The following is a 25,006-nucleotide window of genomic DNA, read 5'->3' as shown; positions in this document are numbered from 1 at the left end:
AAGTCAGTTTTGATCATAACGGCTCAGGAGATTGGGCCAATGATGAATGCCTCCTCGGCTAACCAAGGTCGAGGTCCGTAGAGGTGGTTTGCCATCCAGGGGAATGTTCCAGAAAGTTCTGTTGGCACAGATAAGCATTTCAGAAACAAATGACAAAGGAGAGTCCTAAAATATTTAAGGAGAAAACTGCTACCACCGCATTAAATGCTCTGCAGCTAACTCTCTTGACGCATTAATGTGGAAGTGATACTTAAACAGTGGTTTTGAGTCTTACAACTACTACCTAAAGACTTTAGGAAGAGGTTGATGGGACAAGGATCAAGCACCCACCAACTAGTTTGCAGGTGGAGGGTAAAAATGAAAAAAAAAAAAAAAAAAAAAAAAAAGAGTATAAAAGAAGGAGAGAGCAATGAGAGAGGGGGATCAGAGAAATCAAGAGAGAAATACTGTAGTAATCAGAAACCAAATTTGTAATCAAACTTGTGTGAAATATATAAGAACTGATCTCCTCAGATTGTGTCGAGGACGATTTTCTTTAGAAAAGTCAATTTATCTTCCTATTCTTGTCATTTTATTTTATTGTCCAACTCATTTTAGCCTAGTTTTCCAATCCACTATCTACAAATTAATTGTTTTGGGCTTTTTGGGTCTAAGTCCATCCATCTTTTGGGCTAGGGACTCAAATATGGTCATTACATATATATATATATATATAAAGACTATTCTTCATGCTGTATTTAGAGAGTTAAGGATACAAGAATGCATTTATTTATTTTTCTATTAAAAGAAAAGATAATATGATTTTATGGTTAAAAGATCAATTGGTTGGAGCATGTTTGTGATCAATAAACAATATATATCCATTTGTTATTGCAATTTTTATATTTCTCTTATGTTTTATTGTCTATGTTAAGGCATATAAAAGTGATATTTATACCACTGCGTACCCTTGGCACGATGGTCACTCTACAAGTATAAATGCTTGTGGAGTGTAAGGGGTAAGGACTGCGTTTAAGTCTCTAGGAAGGAACTTTACATACATATACACGTAGATTAAACTATAATAGAATTTGATGGTGAACTAAAAATTGAATCGACTCCAATTCGTCCATAAGAGTCGTTTAGATCAAAAAGGTTATCTTAACATAGAAAGGTCGTTCCTAGTAGGATGATTGTCCATAGGCATGAGGGTCGTCCATCAAGAAAGCGTTTGGATGACCCCCAACACCTAGGAAATAAAGGTCGTCCCTAGTAGGACGGTTGTCCATGGGCATGAGGGTCGTCCATCAGGAAAGCGACTGGACGACCCCCAGCACTTAGGAAATTTCCGTAAAGGTTTTTCTACAAAAGCTTGTGGATCAGGCCACGTGTTGCTCTTTTGAAAAATGAGCAAGATCCTTATTCATCACTATAACTTCCTATTAAGTATTTAACTTCAAATGACAGTTGTAGAAAATAAGATTTAACATTCTAACTTCTATAGCGGTTGTGAAAGTTAAGTTTGAACTTTCTAACTTTCACAAATATTGGGGAAGTTACGAAACAAGTAACCACTCCAAAGCTCACTATATAAGGACTCATCCACATAAAATGGAAGTAAGTTTTCACTACTCCTAAAAATTGGAATTCTAAATTTCCAGAAAAACTAACTTAAGCATTGGAGGGTTCTTGGCCAGTTTATCTCAATCACCTTTAATCGTGTCTTTTTCTTTTCAGGCCTTCCAAGCAATCACTAGTCCATTGAAGCTTAGAGCATTCAACCTACTGATTTTCTTTGCATCATCAAAATTTATATCTTGTATAAATAAATAAATAAAAAGTGATATTTACTATTTAGTATTGTTAAGAGAGCCTAAACGACATGTAGCTTGTAAATAGAATTCATAAACTGCAGGTAGTTTAAGTATTTTTATAAATAGCATAGTAAGTTACAAATCATGTACCTGTGGAAGCTCCGATAAGATTAATTTTGTTAGGAAGTTAGTTAGTGAGATATTTTGTTTAGTTAGTGGGAAAATTATTAGGTACTCCTAGAGTACAATAAATGCGTAGTGAGACCCACCATTCATGTGAGAGGAGAGAGTACGCATTTATGGTACTCCGAGAATACACAATAATTTCCCTAGTTAGTGATATATATAGAGATAGAGATGTACTTTTATTTAAGGTTAATGCAATTATCCATTCAATCTAATAAATACTATATTTGTAATTGGTTTGCACACATAGTATATACTATAAATAACATGATTCCTGTTTAGATTTCATCATTTTGTGTCCTAAAATATCTTCACATAAATTATAAATAATCTAAAATATCCCTATCTTTTAGTTAAATAATTTTAAATTAAAAAACACAAACGGTTTAAAACTTAAAAGAGTAATTTACTATTCCTAAATTTTAGGCATTTTTCTTTATCTTCTCAATTCTGCTTAAAAATTAGGACACTATTTCTATTTAAGTTTTAAACATTATTTCACGTTACCTTATTTTTTTATTTTATTTTTTTAAAAAGCATAGTTATTTATATATATTTTTAGAAAGATTACTTCTTCTATTTGAATTCCAATGCCTCTATGTGAGAGTTGGAAAAAAATGAAAAATTTAAATTTCAAATAGTTTATACCATTCACATTAGCCACTAACTAAAGTACAAATAACTAATTAGAAGAAAAAAAAAGTCACATAAAGAAATATCCTAAGAAATATGATACTATTTCTATCTCACTTTTAGACATTATGACACTAAACCCAAAAAACAAATTAAAAAAAAGAGTTTTATTGTATGCATAAAGCGCATGTGATGAGGCTATATATATATATATATATATATTTATTTATTTCCTATTCCATTATTATACTCTAATGTGTAATATTTAATTAATTTAACAACAAAAAAAACTTAATTTGAAACGTTTAAAGACTATTAACTGTGATTAATATAATTTAAAAATAATACACATGACGTTAAAATAAAATATTTTCCTTAAATTATATCAAATTGACTTGATGATATTTTTTATAAACGAATAATAATAAATATAATAAATTATGTATAATACACGTTTATGTATAAATTCTACACAAGTACACATATATGTATGTACATTATTTTATCGATTGGTCCACCATAAAAAGAAAAGGAGAAAAAAGAAAAAAAATTTGGTTTTGACTTCTGCCACTATATATAGAGTTGTCAAAAATATTGGGAGAAATTACACTTTACCCTCTAAATTATACCTCATGTTATACTTACTAGGTTACCTCTTAAACTATGAGAATGAATACTTTACCCTTTTAAATTATGCTCCTTTTACTCTTACCTCTAAACGATATCTCATTTTATGTGTACCTCATAAATTATGAGAATACATACTTATTTCCCTAAACAATTGCTTATGAATTGAAGTGTAAAGTATTACACCAATAATAGTTTAGAGAGAAAATTGTAAAAGATAATATAGTTTAAGAAGTAAATGTAAAAAATTGTATGATATAATTTAATATGATAAAATGTAATTTTTCCAAAATATTATTTATAATTAATTAAGATAGACGGAATTATGGGTATCGATACTTTAAAATAAGAACAGATTCTACTTTTTAAAATTTAAATGTTAAGGGAATAAATAAGGATAGAATACAGTCTACAGTCTACACATTGATGATGCAATGAAAATTTTTATGCTTTCTGAATTTCAAACAGAATTACAACCTGAAGTTAAATTCAGAAATGTATATATTTACGTACTAAAAGATTGAAAATGTGAAAACCCATTTATAAGTTGACACTTGACATACACACACACAAACTCGTGGTTGACAATTTTACACAAAAAAACAATCGAGGAGAAATTCAAAAAGTTAATAAACGTTGCAAGTTTACACACGGCAACAACAACATCATTATGGAAAAAAAAAAATGATCTTGTCAACCTTGACTTAGTTCGTGTTTCACAACCACAAGTTGACAAAAAAAAAAGTTATAAAAAATTAAAAATGTCTCCCATTTTTTTTTCCTTTGTTTTCTTTCCTAGCAAGTACAGTAAAGTATTGACATAAACAAATATGTTTGTTTGTTTGTATATTTTCGGATTCCTCGAAGCTAATAGTCCTAGATTTCTTCAAGATAAGGTTCAGACTTTTTCTCAAGTTTTGTTATTGCGTCACCGAGGTCAATATGTTTTAACCCAAACAACAATTCACATATAGAAAAAAAAAAACTGATTTTTAAAATTTTCAAAAATTACAGCTAATCAATTAAAGAGAGAAAGAACCGTGTTGTTTCCTTTTATCACGACAAAGCTACAGATACGAAGAATAATAATAATAATAATAATTATGTGTGGTTGTTGTTGTTATTATTGTTACACTTTCACTTTGCTTGTGTTCTGAAACTCTCAATGTTTTATTTCCACAAAGCTTCGCGTGCTACGAGGAATGACAATGGCAGTGTTGATAAATTCGTTGGGGATTCTGGGCAATCTCGTATTCTCGATAGGAGGCTCACGAGGCAGAGGAAGATCCGGCACGCCAGTGATCGAGAACTCGGGTTGAGAAGCAGATCCAGTGATGGGTGTGGGTCGTCGGACCCGCATCCGACCGACTCGACCCGAAAGTCTCGGACGCCTAGTGGAACCGAATTCGAATCGGAGCACTGGTCTTTATCGGCTGTGCCACAACCTTTGCCTCCGCTTCCGGCCAATTTTTCATTGACTCGGAAATCGGAGTCAACGGGTCAGGCTGGTCATCCCGGATCACCCGATGAAGCAATCGGACCCTCGTTGAGGAGGTAAAGCTTTTTTATTTTTCTGTTGAAAAAAAAAAAACAGAAACTTGTTTGTTTGGTTAAAATTGGTGGTTGGTTTGGTTTTTCGTTGTATCATGTAATTAAACCGTTGTTTGTTTGATTCATTTGCTTATGTTATTACAGTTAGTTTTGATGTTTCATGTTTTAGTCTTTTTTGTTTTTCATGATTATGTATCTAATTGAGCAAAATTTAGGTAAAGTTTGTAAGGTTAGCCACATGGTTGAATTTAATTCGGAAAACTATAGCTTATCATTAATTAGATATCATTGCAAGGAAAATTTATATGATTTTTGTAGTAAAATTTGCAGTATCCCTGATATCGCTTATTATGATAGGTGTACAACTTACCGGTTCCTTAGGAATTGTAACTTAGGTTCCCCAATCAAATTTAACTATGTGGTTGCGTTGATTAATGAAACATATGGTCGGATTTAATTGTCATTGAAAGATGTATTATTATTTTTGATGCATTAGTCAATTTGTAACTTTTTATTGCTCTCCAAATTTCGTTTGTTGATTAATTGTAACTACAGGAACTATAACTAAGACAGCATCATTATAATAATGATAATGATGTTGCTATCTAGTTTATTTATTGTAGCCATTAATTTTTCTCCAACTTACCTTTGTTGATTTATTGTAATGACGTTGCTCTCAAAAACTCAGGAACCACACTGACAATGTTGTCACAAGCAATTGTCCTATGAAACTCTCTCAGGATGTAAATGTTGGACGTGGTAATCGAAACTTGACTGTGAGAATTCCAGCCAGGAGCGGTTCAACAAATGATGTATTCAGTCCTGCTGTTAGTCCACATTTAAGACCAAAGAGTCAGGAGTTTTTTCCTCCTTATGTTACCACAAGTTCGGCTAAATCTTCAACCAATTATCATAAGGGATTCTCTCCTCAAGATCTAAATGTTGAAGGTTACAAATGCAACTCTAGGCAGAAAGTTCTTGTCAAGAGTGCTCCGGCAAGTGGCTTTTCGAGCCCTAATGTGAGCCCACGAAAATCAGACTATGGGGATCTCTTTCCCTCTATTTTGGCTTTTCAAAAATTTCAGGATGGCATTGTTGGGTCTTCTTCAAAAGTGCAACCAGCGAAAACCATGAGAAGTCCTGACCAGTCACCTCAATGTAGCCCAACAGCCCAAAGTCCCCATCTCACCCCTAGTCCAAAGAGATCTGCACTTGCCTCACATCATAAATTGCTGTTAGAGGGTCATATGGATTGGCCTGAAAGTATTAATCATGTCAGTGCCTACCCTTTGCCTCTTCCTCCAAGAGCTACATTATCATCACAATCATCCCCGCAATCACATTTAAGTACCACCCACCACATTGCAGAACAACCACACATGTCATCTTTTAAAGGTCAATGGCAAAAAGGAAGACTCATTGGACGTGGTACATTTGGAAGTGTTTACCTTGCAACGAACCGGTATGCAAGTATTATGAAGTTTGCTTCTAGGTTTATTGACCTTCTTCTGTAGTTAATCTTGCCTTATCTATTTATTTGGCAGAGAGACCGGAGCTTTGTGTGCCATGAAGGAAGTTGATCTGATTCCTGATGATCCTAAATCTGCTGAATGTGTAAAGCAATTGGAGCAGGTACTTGTTAGAGTTTTCATTCGATTGGGGCATAGTTGCTGTTATATGTTGTTTCTTGTTGAGGGAAGATTCAAAATTTGACCAGGAAGTTATAATGGCAAAAGGTGATATATTTAGCCAACCCCAGCCAGTTGGGACTTGGGATTAAGACTTAATTGGTGCTGCTACATTAAATTCTAGGAAGGGAATGAACATTGGTTTCTACTACATGAAAGAGGTTTAAGTCAGCAACCTGCATAATGGCCGAAACTCTAGACTCCAATTAGAGGCATTCCCAAAGACTCTTTCCACTTTTGTTTTGTCCCCCTTTATCCGGTGCTGAGTACCTAAGACCACTTGTCTCTTTATAGAAAAATTCCCCGTTATAACTCCCAATGATCAGCATTGTTGTTTGGGATGTTCACATCATGCTTTAACCTTTTCCATGTCATGAATTGAGGTCATGCATTGTGACCACATCCTAATAGTTAGGAGTTCACTTATAACTTTGTGTCTGCTCTAATTATGTTCTAGTGTTATTCTTACTATATTTCTTGATACAGGAAATAAAAATTCTCGGTCAATTAAAGCACCCAAACATAGTGCAGTATTATGGAAGTGAGATAGTAAGTATTTCTTTGGTTCTTGTTATATTATATTGGTTAAATTAATTGCTTATGATTTCTTTGCAATTCTGACAATTTAAAGTAATGATGTTTATGAGCAGATTGACGATCACTTTTACATATATTTGGAGTATGTTCATCCTGGATCAGTCAACAAATATGTACAAGAACATTTTGGAGCTATGACTGAATCTGTAGTTCGCAATTTCACTCGCCATATCCTCACTGGGTTGGCTTACTTGCATAGCACAAAGACTATCCACAGGTAACTATCATGTTTGATAAGAAAGAACAAATTTGCATTGTAACTTAAGTTCTTTGTTGATCATGTACTATACTTCGGCCAATGAGCTCTAGCTCAACTGGCACCTCCTCCCCTTATGAGTTCTGGTGGAGGGTGAGGTTGTGAGTTTGCAACCCATTGGGTGCATGTGTAACTTACAATATAAAAAAATCATGTACTGTACTCCATAAAATGATATGTTAAAAAAAATGAGGGAAAATTTGATTCTTGGGCATTCTTTAAAAGATTATAAGGATACTTATTGTTCTGCTATATCTACCTAGTGGTCAGTAAAAGCACATTGTTGGAGTAGTTTGGTTGCTTTTGTTAATGTGAATTTTCAGCGACTTGGATGATTATGCTCTACAGGGATATCAAAGGTGCTAATTTGCTTGTTGATGCATCAGGCGTGGTTAAGCTAGCAGATTTTGGGGTAGCTAAGCATGTAAGTTTGAATTATTTATCCACACATTAGAATTTGATGGTTATTATACTCCCTCAAGCTAGTGTCATCTTTAAGCACCGTGTTTCTGCTATTCTCTTTGGTGAATAGTGGTCCACCAATGCTTCCTGGATTTCCGACCCCCGCCCCGCATAATCTGGACCAGATGTTTTTACTTGGTCTGTTCTTTGTGGTTATAGGTTTTTTTTTTTTTTTTAATCAGATTCTTTATTGACAGACCCTGGAGTTTTTTTGGGGTTGTTTTCTTACTTGAACCCTGGTTTGTATTCAGCTTACAGGACAAACTTATAATCTTTCTCTGAAGGGCAGTCCATACTGGATGGCTCCAGAGGTACTTCACATTGCAGTTGGAAATAACTTTGTTGGCAGCTAGTACCCTTCCTTATTTTTTTTTCTTTTCTTTTTTGACTCTGATTACTTTTGTGCAGGTCATGCAGGCTGCATTGACTAAAGATGCCAACCCTGACGTTGCATTGGCCGTTGACATATGGAGTTTGGGCTGTACCATTATTGAAATGCTGAATGGAAAACCTCCTTGGAGTGATTTTACGGGGGTGAGGACATTGTTAACCTCGTTATGCTTTATTGATCATAATCTAGGCATGTAAAATGTCATCTACATGCTATTGTTTCATGTGCTCCGTATGAATTCAACCCATCTCTGATTTATATGGACCTATTAAAGAATCACACTTCTTTTGAGAAATTTCTTGTGGCTAATTTTTTGATGTACAACTGGTACTTATTTGTACTATCCTGTTTTGAAGGAGGAAATTAAAAAAATAAATCATTATTATTATTAATACTATCCTTGTGTTTTAAACTTGATCCTTTTAAGTATCCAACTGTTCTTCTGTTTTTCAGCCTCAAGCTATGTTCAAAGTTTTGAACAGAACTCCACCCATACCAGAAACATTATCCTCAGAGGGAAAGGATTTCCTTCATTGTTGCTTTCGCAGGGATCCTGCAGAGCGACCAACAGCTATGAAGCTACTTGAGCATCCTTTTGTACGAAATTCATATGATCAAAATGTTGCAGTCTCCATGCAGGCATTTTCTGCAATTAATCTAACGGTAAGTATGAAATACTTGTCCTTGGTGTTTGGCCATAATGACTGCAGTGTAATAACATTCCCCTCTCCCCCTTCCCAAAGAAAAAGAGAGAACCAAATATATTATTTGTTTACTTGGTGTTTGGCCATAATGACTGCAGTGTAATAACATTCCCCTCTCCCCCTTCCCAAAGAAAAAGAGAGAACCAAATATATTATTTGTTTACTTGAATGTTTTTTGTTGTGTTGTGTGTGCTCCTCCAGGAGAAACCGCATACTGTAGGAGATGGCACTAGGCATAAAGATCAGATGTCATTCTCTCCTGGCACACAGATTGTGAATGGGAAACGCCCATGTAGTAGGTAAAAAATACATCCTCACCTATTCCTGAACTTCTCAGGCTATAGTTATTGAATTATTTAAGGGTCTAGTTAACTGGTGCTTTTAGGGCATTTGTTAAAAGACCACTTTAGGAAAGTTTTGATACCAATTTTATGGAAAGTATAAAAAACTATCAAAATAATTAGTTATTTTTTTCTTTTCCTATAGAAAGTTTAAAAAAATATATGTTAATTTTTCCCATTAATAAATTGCTCTTTCTTAGCCACTCAATTTGGCTTTATTCATAGTAATTCATTGTTGTTATGTTTTCTTTTGCAGAGGGACCTGCCAACATCGTAATGCTAAAATTTATAACTGCACTGAGGCTTTCCGTCATCCTTCTTCCACTATGCATCAAGTCCGGACTTCTCTCCCTAACACACAGTTGATTAATGGTTCACATAGCTTCACCCTTTCTTCAAATATTTCCAGAATGTGCCCTTAGGTACTGTGAACAACCAATTGATTCATGGTTCACATAGCTTCACCCTTCAAATATTTCCAACAATGTGCCCTTAGGTACTGTGAACAACCATCCGTGTGCACTTTAAGGACCCATGGAAAGGAAATCCCATACCTCTGAAATAGTTTTGTAGCTAACTTAGGTCGTTAGGAAACTATGGTACTTATGGATAAAGCTGGAAAGAGGCCAGAGGTCGACTGGAAAAGTTGCAGCCTGCAGGGACCTGTAATGGAAATTTTTTCATTACCATTTAGAGATTTCTTTTGTACCTTGCATCCAAAAGAGGTTCAATTTACCATCAAATGAATCTTTGATACCTCTTTTGAAGTTACAAGCCCTTTTTAGCAGGAAATCTACATGGCTGGAAATTGGAAGCTTGTCATCTTATATTCTTTACTAAAGCTTAAGGCTTTAACTAACACGAGGCGTTCATACTTCTGTAATTGATCTTGAACAGATAGAGAACTTGGTAGAAAAATTAGGATAATGTTGTCACATAATAGATAACCGAAAGTTGACTTAATCTGTAAATATTGAGGCTCCATCCTCTTTCAATTAATTCATTTTCGATAGATCCTTGTTTCAATTAAGCAGTCTGCATGATGGCAGCTTAATCTGTTTTCTTACATGTAAATTTATTGTCATTTTCTGTAGAACTGACAGTATCACTTGGAACAGAAATTTATTCCAAAATAAACCTTGTTCTTTTTGTTTTTTAATTAGCCTTTTTAACTTTTGTTACCTTATCAAATTTTCCATATCACATGGGAATGGTAATTTAGGACGGTGTAATTATCCTAGTTATTACATTGGATCTCGGTCTTACGAAATTGGTTTTGGATTTACGAGTCTTTGCAATTGGATTTACAAACTTACCCTAAAGGTGCTAGCTAATTGATTAAAATGGTGTTGCCCGACATAATTTTGGACAATATGAGTGCATTTGTATCAGTTTGGGCAATAGATCAATTGCATTTGAAACTATGCATCAACAGGTTATTTATTTATATAATTAGATAGTTACAAATACTGGAGAAGGGAATTTGAACTTAGATTCTCCTCGTAAAGTAGAACAAGCAATACTCAAATGTTATCTAATTACAATACTCTTTGGTAACATTTGTATACCTTACACCACTCTTCTTTGGAGAAGGGAATTTGAACTTAGATTCTCCTCGTAAAGTAGAACAAGCAATACTCAAATGTTATCTAACTACAATACTCTTTGGTAACATTTGTATACCTTGCACCACTCTTCTTTGTCGATAAAGTTTTCCCCTTAACTAGATTGAAGGCTTATAAAACTATCAAAATGTATTATTAATTATGTGACTAGTCTACTAGTGCATGTATATAACCTTTTAAGTTGTGATTTCCACATACTTTGGTCTATTTGTCATGAGCTTTTTTCGTTGAATTTTTAACTTATTTTGTCTAGGTGAAAATGCAAACACACTCCTAGGATTTAGATTAGTTACAAAAAAACCCCTGAAGTTTCAATTATTTTTTACGACTTCTTGAATTTTTCATATCCACCAAGTTGACCCTTAAGACTAATTGATGTTAGCTTTTATGGATAAAAAATCACATGACCATCATATGATCACATTAGGAAGACGCGCCAACTGATTGGTGATATTGCCAACTGATAGTTACATAATTTTTCCATTCATGAGAGTTAACAATAATTAATCTTGCCAGTGTTTTTTACAAGTGTCCTAAATCACATTGGGTGTTTTTGCATTTAAGAATTTTGTGTATTTATAACTTTTTAAAACCTAGTATTTTTCATCACTGCTCACTCTTGGTGTGGTGATCACTTTATAAGTATAAATACTTGTGGGGTGTTGGAGTAAGGGTTGAGGTTCAAATCTCCAGAAAGAAATTTCGTATACATATATACTTAGATCAAGTTAGAGTATAATTTCTATATTGTATTATTAAAAAAAAAAAACCTAGTATTTTTCAAATTACAATACAAATATACTTTTATGAAAAATTATTAAGATTTATATTGTAAACTAAAAAAATGTGTACAATATTATACATTTTATGCATATATATATTTAGAATACTAAATATTTTTAATACACATGAAGAGAGGAGGGAGAATGTTTTTTTAAAAGAAACTTATAGTGGTGAATATCCAAAATAACAAACTCTTGGATATATATATATATATATATAATATTGCAGACATTTAATACATAAATGTGTATATTTTTTTTTTACGTATTGAAATTTTTTCCCACCACTAGGTTCACTACCTTAAAAAAAAAAAAAAACGTTGTTTCTTTCCTAAAACATTGCTTTTTTTGAAATCTACAACCGCTGCGCCAATCGGCCTTAAAGACTCAGAAACCACATGGAACTCACACTCACAGAGCCAAATTCCTAAACCCCAAAATAATGGGAACAACGTAAGTAGCGACTGTTTCACCTGGGGGAGCACTACTAGGAAAACTAAACTCCAAACCCAAAAAAATAGGTAATGTGATTTTTGTTTTTGTTTTTGTCCAATTATTAGTAAAATGTGTGTGCCCATTTCAAGTTATTCTCTATTGATACTGATGTAAGCAGATTTGTGTTGTTTACCCAAAATTATAGCCATTTCTAGCGTACAGCCAAGGCTGCTGCTGCGAATGCTCTAAGCTTTTTGAAGCTAATTTATGGACATTGAATTTTGGCTTTTTGGCCGTGTTGTTAGGTTGAAGTGTGATCCCTAAATTATTTTGATGATGGGAAAGCCTCTCTACTACGGTATGTATACATTTTTCTGTGCTAATTGTATTAGATTTTGTGAATTTAGATTAAATGTTATAGCCCCCATTGAAATTACTTGATTTTTCTTTTTTTCCATGTGAACATTATGGGTGCGTTTGTATAGATGTGTTTTGAGTTTAAAATGAAAGTTTGTAAAAAAGCTATGAGCAGTTGCTGTTGGGAAACGGAGATTTGGGTTTTTCATTTAAGCTCCCAAAAACGCTTAATCATATGGACCCCATATATCAAACGAGCTCTATGTACAATATAGTAGTTGTAATTTACGTGGAATTTAATAAACTTTGATCTTACATTAGCCTAATTTGAGTTTTGCCGAATTCGTTAAACGTTAAAATCAGTCAAAAGATTTAACAACAACATTAATAGGTTAATTAGGCCGCTAATGTATTATTTCCCCACATTTTTATTATTATTATTATTATTATTATTTCAGTTATACTGATGTTTACTACTTAGTTGAAGTAGAAGTAATAGAGGGTATGACTTCAGATGGAGTAGAAAGTAGGAAACAATACATTTGGCCGACCTTTACTAATGTTGAGGATCCAGAGCCAACCCAAATATATATATATATATATATATATTTTTTTTGAGACTAAGGCTTTGTTTGAGTATTGATGTTATTTGATACTATCCTCACCTTTGCATGTGACCAAACCTCAACTTGAGATGAGTTTGATTTTTTGTTGATAAATTTGTATGATGAATCTTGGTTCACTATCTTACGTTTCATACAGCTATTCTACGCGGAATCTAATGAACTTGATCTTAAGAGGCTAATATGAGATTTTCCGAAATCATTATAGATTAAAATCACTCAAAGATGCTAAAGGATTTAAATGCTCTGAACATTTCTGGTAGGGATCAATATTTTTAATTTTGGGGGTTCCCCTATTATAATATTTCTTTATTACAACCGGGTTATGATGTAGGGAAAGTTTATGATAGGCTTGCATTATTTTTATATTTAAGCAGATGGGGCAAAGGCAGAAATTTCTAAAAGCTTAATCAATAGGATCTATGATGTCTTCTCCGATGGCATACATTTTTCAACACCAGTTTCCTCCTTGAGGACAAATGAAGTTGATTTGGTATGGCCTTGTCTTGGTATAATAGATTCTTAATTTTGCTGGTTTCATAATATATATATATATATATATATGCTCCTACTGCTGCTTTTAACTTGCAAGTACGATCTCCCTCTTCTTTTCTTAGGTACGAGGTGTTTTACGAATGTTTCAAGGGCTTTCTAGTTCCTTGTTCTATTGGGGCCAGAGTGAAAAGAGTTTTTATGCCAAAAGTGGGATATATGTGACTCACCTTTCCCATACAAGCCTTCTTAACATCCTCAACCAATTTATGTATGCTGCGACATGTTTACAGCGTGTAGAAATAGTGGTCAATAAAGTTGAGACATCTGTGAGGTTATCACCCCCTACTTTGAGGGCATTTGCATGTTCTGTCTCTGCTTGGATTAAGGTATGTTTTGCTGTATTAAATATTTAATTTCTGTAATCTATGATCTATTTTACTATAATGAAGACTGAGTTCACTTGTGTTTAGAGCAGAGGTTGCGGGATATTGCTCTGAAGGAGGAAATGAAGATCAGTGATGCTGACATTGGAACCACTCCCACCCTATTAGGTTTAGTCAATTCTCTATCAAGGTTTGTACTTGTTAAACCTCATTGGAATTAGGCGTGGTAATTGTTGCGGTTTGGGCTATGCTATTGCCTGTTGGCAACTAATACCATCCATAGTTTCTCAACTTCAAGTTGGGATCTTCTTTTATCATTATTGTTGAAAGTTATTTTCTCTTGGTCAAGGGGCTTACAAAATCAGAGGAAAAAATTTTAGAAAGGAAAAAGAAAAAGAGGAACACGACTTGAGAATGACTCGATCTTTTGAATTTTCATGACTATATTCTTTGAACTGTAATATCAACACTAAGACATTGTACTTTTCTGTGTTAGACGCATTTGAATCTTTCTCTAGACCCCACATTTTTATCTCCCTTCTCATTATATTAGGCATCTTGCATTGCAATTACATAGGTTACTTTTTCCCCTGTAGGGAATTCATTGTTTTGTAATTAGATTCATGGTCTCATCCCTGTTTATCCTTCGGTTCTTCTTGTTTTGACAATCACTGATGACTGTTTATCAATATTAGCCTCTGCTCAGGTGCTGAGTATCTATTGCAAATAGTTCATGGAGCCATACCCCAAGTGTATTTTGAGTCCAGTTCTTCTGTTCCAGCTGCTGAATTGGCTGTGCATGTGCTTGACTATCTTTACAAGAAGCTCGATGAAGTATGTCTAGTGCAAGGTGGTGAGGTTGTGACTCCTGTGGCAGTATATTTTGTTTGGAATTTAAATTTTTGTGTTTCTTCTAGTTTATGCATTCAAATGTGGAACTTATTTAATTTCAGGAGGAAGCTTATCAAATGCTACTTCATATTTTTGTTGGGAGTTTGTTACCATACATTGAGGCTCTTGATTCCTGGCTATTTGAAGGAACACTAGATGATCCTTTTGAGGAGGTAATTGTGATTAAAAATTTGTTTTATAGCCAAAAACTCAGAATAGTTTGTTTATGTTGTGCTCAAGAGCTCCTCCAAAGGAACTATACATTTTTGAAGATTGATATCATTAATGTAGACATTCTTTCCAAAATCATTTCCCTGGTGCAAGAATATTGATGATTGTTACGCAGATCACCTTCTTTGCATTGTGCGAGAGAATATTAGGGAACATCATGTTTGATGGCCCATAAAATCTTTTATTATTTGAATATTTGTGTGCTATATGTTCCTGATATATTGTCTTCTGAAACTATACTTTTATCTCATGATTTAATTATAAAAAAAAAAAATCTCACTATTTACATAAGCAGTATTGCTGGATTGACTTTCTATTTTTAGTCTCTTCATTCAAATATCCTTTCTAAATACTATCTTGCTCATTCTTGCATCCTTTGCAGGTGTTCTTTTATGCTAACAAAGCAATCTCAGTTGATGATGCTGAGTTCTGGGAGAAGAGCTATCTATTAAGATTTGTACAGTTTCAGAAACTAGATGATGAGCTCTCTGCTGCGACTAGCAACAGCAATCATGTACCTATAGCAAATGAGAAGAAGGATATGGGTGGACGGGATTCCATCTCTATGCCTAGTTTATTCAAAGGAAAAGAGCGGGTCATTAGAGATTGCCGAACATGTCCTCTGTTTATCCATGACATATCTAAATCAATTCTTTCTGCTGGAAAATCATTGCAGCTGATCCAGCATGTTCCGACTACATTCTCAGCGACATCTGGCAAAGGAAGTGATTGTCAGTTTGATGGTTTTGGAAGCTCTATTGATGGTTTTCATCGTGGGCAACATATAGCAGGGTTAACATTATCGGAAGTTTTCTTAGTTTCGTTAACAGGTCTTATAGGCCATGGTGATCACATCTCAAGATACTTTTGGCAGGATGACCTCTGCAAATCTGAGATTCTCCCATCATTTGATGAATCCTTCGTGAGCAAGCTAAAAGTGGGAAATGTTGGTGGTGAAACTTTGCCATCATGCTCAGAGAAGATTTGGTATAAGTTCTTGGTTGATACATTGCTGCAGAAAAGAATGAACAATTTAAAGTCTGCATGTATGGATGCAAGTTCTTTTCTTGATGCAAATGAAGAGAATATGGTTGCAGGTCTTAGGGATAAATTGCCTCTCTTGGAATCATTCTGCCCAGAAAATCCAGTTATTACTGTCTGTCAGACAAGCCTTAGAAATAATATGGATGCCTGGAAAACATTGAACTTGTCTAGAAATTTCTATCTACCTCCTTTAAATGATGAGGCTTTACGAAAGGCTGTCTATGGTTGTGAGAGCAAATCTTCTCATGTTACTCAAGGAACAAATTATACTTTTGGTTTTCAGTTTGGAGAATCCGATTATGCTCGTTCACAAAATGACACAGAACCCTTAGAAGTGGTGTTTCCTTTCCCTACTCTTCTTCCTTCATTTCAGGTAGTACTAGACTGGTAGTTTCTGAGTCACTTTCTAGCTATACTACCATTCCTTAAGATTATTCCTTAAACCACCTATATGTAATTGGGCAACAGGATGATCTCCAAATGCCAGAGCTGTTACCTTTCCAGAAAAATAGCACACTTGCATCAAGAGTTCTCTGCTGGCTTCAAAATGTTGAGCCAAGAACTACTCCACTCCCTGTGGTTATAATGCAGGAATGCCTTACTGTCTACATTAAGAAGCAAGTAAACAGCTCAAACTAATTTATAGAACTTTTGTTTCTTATTGTGCTGTTCACACACACGCACCCACACATGTATATATATTAAAAAGAAGCTCACTTTTAAATGTCATAGGTGGATTATATTGGCAAGCATATATTGTCAAAGTTGATGACTGATTGGAGATTGATGGATGAGCTTGCAGTATTGCGGGCCATATACTTGTTAGGTTCAGGTAGTGTTTAGCAAATTGAACTTTTAACTTCATGTCCTTGTTGGTTACTAGGCACCTCAAATTTCTCTTACTTATTTACTGCTATATTGTTATTTCAGGTGATCTACTGCAGCATTTTTTGACTGTGATTTTTAATAAGCTGGACAAGGGAGAAACTTGGGATGATGATTTTGAGTTGAATACATTATTACAGGTGATGTTACTAAATCCAATAAAATGTTTTGCTTAATATTTGGGGTAGGATATGGGGATTCTTCTTTTCAGTTCTTGTTGTAGGGCCATATCTTCCATCTGCATGATTACTAGGATTATTGGTTGTAAGGGCTTAGCTATGATTTTAACAGCTGTCAACATAACAAAAGTACAAAACTGCTTCTAATTATTATTGAGAGTTTTTTACCCATAAAAGGAATAACAACAACATTTAAGCCTTAGTCCAAAATTTTGAGCTCAGCTATGGTCCTATGGATCATCAATAGATTAGTTAGGGTTGGTCAGTTGTATTTTTATAAATGTTAGAAATCAACTTTTTAACTAAGTACTTTCTTAAGTCATACACTCATAGTTGATGATTTACAGTTCAGTTAATTCCTTTCCCAGTGAAAATGATGTCAATCCAATGTGTTGTTATGCATAGCATTTGAATGGAAAGTTGGTATTATAATATGGAGACATGAACAAGGTCACTTGGCCAATAAATAAAAATGAGATCCAGAAAAGCAAATATGTAATGGAAGGCTTTGGTAGCCTGGAGAGCTGTGCCCTCTTGTTTAAATTTAATACATTGGACAAAGAGAAGTAGCTGAGCTTTACAGGGTAAAGGGCAGCCCATGGGGGGATTATGTGATATCCTAGGGCATAGTTATCATGGTTTTTGGTTCAACTTTCATATGCAGCTTTGGGCTTGTTTTTGGGTTTTCTTTAATGTTATAAATTTTAGAAATTGATTTTTTTTCCTTGCGTATTTCTTTTTTCTTTTTCCTCTACTTTTTGAGAGGCACTTTTTTGTGTACTTCCTTTGTATGCGGGTTGTCAACTTTTCTGGTGCTCTTTAACATCACAATACTAAGGAATTGTGGTTAATTGCTAATTTGCTATAGAAAAGATAATGGGCTCATTAAATTTCTGCTGGACACCTATGCAATTTTGGTTGTATGGGGCTAGGGTGAACAATCTCATACCCTGCCACAAATGCAGAGAGAACATGGTGTTCAAAAACGATGATTCTGTGATTAAATGGGGAGTTTTTGTTAATGTTTAATTTTATTGAATGATCAAATACACTGCAAAGGTGGCATTTATCAGTGCTATATGTTTGCTCAATATGTTTTTTGTTTCTCTTGCCACTTCATATCATAATCATAGTAGTGGTCTGTGCTTATTCAATGCAGGAATCTATTAGAAACTCTGCTGATGGAATGCTACTAAGTCCAGATTCATTGGTTGTGTACATCGCTAAAAATCAAGGTTTTGATGGTGATCCTAGTTTGGCTACTGTTGCCTCCCCCCCTCGTAAAAATCGTGTTCACAGTTTTGGGATTGATGGCCTTGATTTATTGAAATTCACCTACAAGGTTTATTATGTTTGGGTTCACTTTCTTTTATCTTTCAACTCCATTTCATGAATCGACTTTAATGTGTACATGTATTGGATGCGACAGGTCCCCTGGCCACTTGAACTTATTGCTAATGCAGAGGCTGTTAAGAAGTATAACCAAGTAATTCTTTTCACTTTTGGTTGGATTTGAGGTATCATCCTCTTTTTGTTCTCTAATTCTTCCAGGTTGATGTAGGTGATGTGCTTCTTGTTGAAGGTCAAGCGTGCAAAGTTTGTTCTTGATAAAGCTCGGAGGTGGATGTGGAAGGTATTTATTTATTTTTCTCCAATGCCATTCTAGCATATAGCCATTTCCTTTTGAACAGAGCTTATAACCATAGATGAAGACATCTGCACAAATATTTAATTTAAGGATCAATGTTGACAAATATCATGTTTTGCAAACCACATGTTAAAGGCGTTCTGATTTGTATCATGCTCCAATTACCTTGATCTTTGTTATGCCTCTTGCAGGGTAGAGGCACTCCGACATACAACCGCAAGCACCATTGGTTAGTGGAGCAGAAACTCCTCCATTTCGTGGATGCTTTTCACCAATATGTAATGGATAGGGTAAGGCTTGTCCCACCATAGATATGGACCTTACTTTCACGGGAATTTTATCACTATTTGCAATCTTTGACTTACGGACATGGACAAAAACATGGTGTTTTTGAGTTAGGGATATTGGACACAACTCTTTAAAAGCCAAACAAACTGCTACATGTTTCTTTCCATTACATTATTTTTTTGTTTGGTGACTTTTCTATAATGTACATATGTTTGCCTGTGTACTCTATAGGTTATGTATAGTATGGTAGTTGTGTCAATGTACTTCCATTCACTGACCTGTCCTATATATATATATATATATATATACGTGTGTGTGTGTGTGGTTTCGACCTTGTCTACTCACCTACCTTTGAACATACCCTGATGTAATTAATCATTAGTCACTTATATTTGGTTGTTCTCTAATGAGATTGGTTCAGTACTGTAGTGGTGTTCCATGGTGAAAAAAAATTGCATGATATTTAATGGCATAAGTTACCAAATGTAACCTCATGTTCATATATTCATGTTTTTCAATTTCCCTCATGAATTACAATTTTTGATATGGACATGTAGGGGCAGTGAGCATGTATTGAGCTTGGGTGTGTGTGTGTAGTTGTTAGTATGGAGAGATGTTTCAAAAACTATAACTCAGCCCACAAGAAAGAAGAAACTAAAGTTTCTCTGGAATTTTATTTTTCAGTATGTGTTTATAATGATAATTTTACTGTTTGATTTTTTTCCAGTCAAAAATTAAGTTTTTTAGTTGCTTCTGTTTCTGGTTTTGTAGTGGTTCAAATGCATTCTCAAGACTCTAAAAGCAACTCCTTTTTTATTAGGGATTATGGAATTTTATGTTAGTTACCATGCACAATAAATGGGTTCTACTGCATATTGGTTTTTTTTTTTTAATTGTTAAATTCATAAATGCAGTGCATTTTACTAATAAGGGACCTCTCCATGCAAAAGCTCCTCCAATTATAATTTTAGTGTTTTTTTTTTTTTTTTTTGAGGTGGAAAAGTAAGTACTTTATTAAGGTAAACTGGTTAAATTAGCCTAAAGTACATGAAAAAATTGTGGTGGAACATCCTCCATCCACACTGAAAAATTTGGAATGTCAATTGCATATCTTGCTAGACTATGAGCGACACTGATACCTTCTCTCTTAGTGTGAGAGTAAAGTAATTGACTAAAACATTGAGAAAGTACCTTCACATCCTCTACCAACAAACCAAAGGGTGCCAAAGAAACACTCTCATCAGACAAGGCTTTTATTACAACCAAAGAATCACCCTCAAGAACTGCCCCTGAAACTCCAATCTCTGCTGCAAATGAGAGCGCCTTAGCTGCTGCCAGTGCTTCTATTTCCTCAACACTGTAAGCTTGAGGTAATATCTGTGACCACAAAGCAATAACTAAGCTAGAGCTATTCCTTAAAACCACTCCAATACCTGCCTTGTTCTCGCTAGCAAACACTGCCCTGTCAAAGTTAATCTTCACCAAATCACGTGGAGGAGGAACCCATCTGATTTTAGCACGAGGTTGATGACAAGGTAATGGAGATGCTTGACAAGCATGGAATTCACACAACCTGTCTCTTGATAGCTGCTCGACTAGATGAAGGGTAGGAGCTGTTTGACAGAGGCAAACCTGGTTCCGTTGTGTCCATATAGACCATGCCATGGCTGCAAAAAGTTCTGGGCTTTTTTCCTGCTCAAAAATCCAAGACAGAAGCTCCTTGAAGTCCCAAAAAAAAACTGAACTTCAAAACTGCCACAGCACCGGGTCCGACCAGACAATGTCCAGTTCATGGCATGACCACAATGCATGCAATGGAGATTCAGAAGCAGCATGGCACCAATCACACTTCGGGTCTTCAATGATAGTTCGTCGGACTAGATTTTCCTTTGTTACTCATTTAATGCGTTTGATATTATTTCCAGTCAAAAATTAAGTTTTATGGTTGCTTCTGTTTCTGGTTTCATAGTGCTTCAAATGCATTCTCAAGACTCTAAAAGCAACTCATTTGTTATTAGGGATTATGGACTTTTATATTAGTTACCATGCACAATAAATGGGTTCTTCAGCATATTGGTTTTTTTATTTTTAAATTTATAATAAATGCGGTGCGTTTTACTAATAAGGGACCCTCTCCATGCAAAAGCTCCTCCAAGATGAAAATTAATTTCAACAAACTTGTCTTGAAAAGCTTACATATGATAATAATGGGAAGTGGTATTGTCTTAATTATGGATTATATTACTTTTTCAATTGGAGGCCTATTGGTATGGGCTACACAATGGGAGGTAACCTCCTCTCCCTTTCCTAAACCATCTCCCTTGGTGTAGGAAGAATTTGGTTCAAAGTTCCTTGTTCTATAACAAGAGATTTTATTAGCTGACTCCAAAGCATTATGTTCCTTTTCACATAGTTGTAGACACCATGAATTATTAGTTATGCATGAACCATTTTGCATCTAAGTTTATGTTTTCAAAAGAATAAGAACTTGTTAGATATCTGACTAGGATTTAGTAATCAGGTATATCATAGTGCATGGCGTGAACTGTGTGAAGGTATGGCTGCCGCTCGATCCTGGGATGAAGTCATAGAAGTTCATGAGGCCTACTTATTGTCAATTCAACGGCAGTGCTTTGTTGTCCCAGATAAACTGGTGGGTAATTTTTGCCTTTCTTGTTTGGCTGTTGTGACCTAAATGCTTGGATCTTGTGTAATTCAGTGTTTGTTTTGAGGTAATGCTGAGTATCTTCTCGTGATCTCTTTGAATTCAGTGGGCTCTGATTGCAAGCCGAATCAATATTATCCTTGGATTAGCTCTTGATTTCTACTCCATACAGCAAACTCTTAGTAGTGGTGGAGCAGTTTCTGCAATCAAGGCCAGATGTGAAATGGAAGTTGACCGTATTGAGAAACAGTTTGATGATTGCATTGCTTTCCTACTAAGAGTAAGCTTCTATTTATACTAGTATTGATTCTTATAATGTGAATGTCAAAGTTTGCATCGAACTCTGGTTTTCTGACTGTACAACATCTTTTCTGTAAGCACAAATATATGCTCAAGTAGATGTGCATCCTCAAGTAGTTGCACCCATAAATACGTGCTTTCTTTCTTTCATTCACCACCTGAAAACGGGCATGTTATAGTTTGTGGTGTTCTACGCAGGTCCTATCTTTCAAGCTCAATGTGGGGCACTTTCCTCATTTGGCAGATTTGGTTACTAGGATCAACTACAACTATTTCTACATGTCTGATAGTGGAAACTTGATGATTGCACCTAGCTCTGAAACTGTTGGTTTGAGAATGGGGAAGGCCTTTGTAGGTAGAACAGATTGAATGGTGTTGTTTGGGATGGTTGTGATACTACGTCTCTTAACATGTTTCAGGGCAAGTGTGTCCTCTAGATTGTACAGAATTTGAAAAAGCCTATATCACCATGCTTTAGGGTTTGTTGATAGAACATGATGGATATGGAGGAAGTTGCTTGTGGCAGCAATGGACCCCTTGCCCTTACCTATAGTTCTCAAAATTGCCACCTGTAAATTAATCTCCATTTGCAATGTTCTGTTTCATTGCCTTCCTTAAAACATGTGCAGATATAAGGTGCTCTAAGACTCGGTCATGGTATTTTAATTATAGTAGACTACTGTTTCATGAGTAAAAGTGGACTGTGAATCATTTTCTCTCATTGTCCTCTAGGGAGAGATCTTTGGTGTGATGTGGGGTTATGCCTTAGAATGTGATAGAGTTTTTAGCTTACTGGAAAGTTGGGGAAGTATATAAGAATGCTATGATCTTGGAATGTTATGCCTTTGCCCCATATTTGGTGTGTTTGGCATGAATGGAACTCTCATATATTTGAAGGATGTGAACTTCTGGTGAAGGATGTTAATTTTCTTTCGTTTCTTCATGTATACCTCGGCTGTATTAGGGCCGTGCACTATTTTGCACCTCATGTTACATGTTTATTAATATTATTATTACTAGTCGTAGACCCACACGATACGTGGGAATAAATAATTATTTTGTATTGTAATATAATGTATAATTTTTTCTCTAAAATTTTTTGAAGATAATTTGTTCTCCCTAAAAAGTAAATAATTTCTACTTCGGTCCAATTCGGTCCACATGGTCAATTTCAATCCCCCTTCAGTCCATTTTAGACTAGTTGGGTCTTAAATTGATTCTTTCTGTATGTTTTCTTTTCAATTTTAGTTCAAAAATTCATTTCTTTTCTTAATTTTTGGGTTTAAAAGTATAAAATTTTATTATATTTGGGCTAAACTCTTTAGTTTTGAGTTAAAAAATACAAGGAAAATACTAAAATAGACATTAGAAACTCGGTCCTATTTAGTCCATTCTGTCCATTAAAGTTCTTTTCGGTCCAATTCGGTCTTATTCAGTCCACATTGGCCCTATTTGGTCCACATTAATCCTATTCTGTCCGTTTTGGTCCTATTCGGTCCATTCTGTTTACTTTGGTATTATTTGGTCCTATTCGGTCCACATTGGTCCTATTTGGTCAATATGTGCACTTTGTTCCACTTCAGTCTTATTCGAGCCATTCGGTCCACATTGGTCCTATTCGGTCCATTTTGTCCACTTTGGTTCTATTCGGTCTATACTGGTTCTATTCTGTCCACTTCAGTCTTATTCGAGCCTTTCGGTCCACATTAGTCCTATTCGGTCCATTGTGTTCACTTTGGTTCTATTCGGTTCATTCTGTCCACTTTGGTCCTATTCAGTGCACACTGCTCTACTTCGGTCCAATTTGGTCTTTTTTGGTCCATTTGGTCCACTTCAGTCCATTCGTTCTTGTTCAGTCCATTTGGTCCTATTCGGTCCACCTTATTCCTATTCCGTCATATTCTGTCCATTTGGTCCAAGTCCATTCAAATTACTTCAGTTCATATTGGTCTACTTTAATCTATTTTTGTGTACTTACATAATGGGAAGAGACATGTTTGGGTTGAAAGTATCTAATTTAAATCCAAATTTATTAAAATATATATAAATCTCAAACTCGTAATATCTAAAATTTTAAACATAGCATTCATTGTTGCTACGCTTTTGTTGAACCATATTTTTTTTTAGAAACTTGTTGAACCATATATATATATATATATATATATATATTTAGAATACTAAATATTTTTAACACACACACACGGAGAGAGGCGAAAAGGTTTTAAAAAAATTTACAGCAGTGTATATCTTGTTGAACCTTGGTACAACTAAATTTAAGTAAAAGTCTTTTTAAACATAAAAGTTATAAATCTATAAATGTAATATTTAGGGCAATTATTTGTTTTAATGTCGTTATTTTAAATGAATTGCATGGAATTGAGTATACATTTAAGTAAAATAAATAAATATATACCTATATGTGTGTATGTATAATTTTTATTTAAATAAATAATTCAAATTATTCATTCTCTTAAAAGAGATTTATCATGATAATCAAAACTTACATCAAACTTATACGAAATATGTATAATTTATTCTTTCAATTTTATTGGAGAGAGAGAGTACTTGTGATGGGGAGCTAAAAAGTATGAACCCAAAATAAAGTTTTTAAAAATCACAATGATTCATCAACATAAAGTAGAGTTGCAAGAAAGAATAAAAAATCAAGAGAAAGAGAATAACCACTTTTTCAAGAGAGAATGTGAGAGAGAATAATAAGAAATTTATAGGAAATAATATAAGAAAAAAAAGTATAAAAAAAAATAGTGATAAATATCAAATTATCTAAGTCATGTTATGTAATAAAATAACATTATATTTGTAGGGACACGATTATTCACGACCCAAGAATAACATTGGGCTCGCATGTAAAAAGGCCCGAACAATATAATTTGTAGAGTGTAGGCTTGAAAAGCTTGGCCTTGGTTACTGGACAGCAGTGTAATT

General features: G+C 34.5%; 2 protein-coding genes across 5 annotated transcripts; both read left to right on the top strand.

Moving 5' to 3' along the window:
- Positions 1-4,053: 4,053 nt before the first annotated feature.
- Positions 4,054-10,382, top strand: LOC115974238 (mitogen-activated protein kinase kinase kinase 5-like). 2 transcript variants are annotated; one of them, XM_031094499.1, is made up of 11 exons: positions 4,054-4,793; positions 5,479-6,252; positions 6,335-6,422; positions 6,965-7,027; positions 7,129-7,292; positions 7,680-7,755; positions 8,045-8,104; positions 8,202-8,327; positions 8,638-8,847; positions 9,090-9,187; positions 9,486-10,382. In XM_031094499.1, the coding sequence occupies exons 1-11, from the start codon at positions 4,405-4,407 to the stop codon at positions 9,649-9,651; spliced, it is 2,214 nt and encodes a 737-aa protein (XP_030950359.1). In that variant the 5' UTR covers positions 4,054-4,404; the 3' UTR covers positions 9,652-10,382. The 2 variants fall into 2 exon arrangements, 1 of the variants encoding a protein (XP_030950359.1); XR_004087875.1 differs by lacking the exon at positions 9,486-10,382 and having other exon boundaries at positions 8,733-8,847; positions 9,090-9,182.
- Positions 10,383-11,937: 1,555 nt separating this feature from the next.
- LOC115974237 (gamma-tubulin complex component 5-like) lies at positions 11,938-22,976 on the top strand. Of its 3 annotated transcripts, XM_031094496.1 has the most exons (19): positions 11,938-12,157; positions 12,377-12,429; positions 13,191-13,310; positions 13,429-13,544; positions 13,669-13,932; positions 14,022-14,119; positions 14,625-14,787; positions 14,883-14,993; positions 15,434-16,468; positions 16,564-16,716; positions 16,828-16,927; positions 17,026-17,120; positions 18,319-18,501; positions 18,589-18,645; positions 18,721-18,792; positions 18,999-19,097; positions 21,617-21,748; positions 21,867-22,040; positions 22,259-22,976. In XM_031094496.1, the coding sequence occupies exons 3-19, from the start codon at positions 13,277-13,279 to the stop codon at positions 22,427-22,429; spliced, it is 3,057 nt and encodes a 1,018-aa protein (XP_030950356.1). In that variant the 5' UTR covers positions 11,938-12,157; positions 12,377-12,429; positions 13,191-13,276; the 3' UTR covers positions 22,430-22,976. The 3 variants fall into 3 exon arrangements, with proteins under 3 accessions (XP_030950356.1, XP_030950358.1, XP_030950357.1); XM_031094498.1 differs by lacking the exon at positions 13,191-13,310; XM_031094497.1 differs by lacking the exon at positions 13,191-13,310 and having other exon boundaries at positions 12,250-12,429.
- Positions 22,977-25,006: the final 2,030 nt, after the last annotated feature.

Source organism: Quercus lobata, chromosome 2 (genome assembly GCF_001633185.2).
Source record: "Quercus lobata isolate SW786 chromosome 2, ValleyOak3.0 Primary Assembly, whole genome shotgun sequence".
Taxonomy (NCBI): Eukaryota; Viridiplantae; Streptophyta; class Magnoliopsida; order Fagales; family Fagaceae; genus Quercus; species Quercus lobata.
This window is presented reverse-complemented; position numbering and strand designations above follow the sequence as displayed.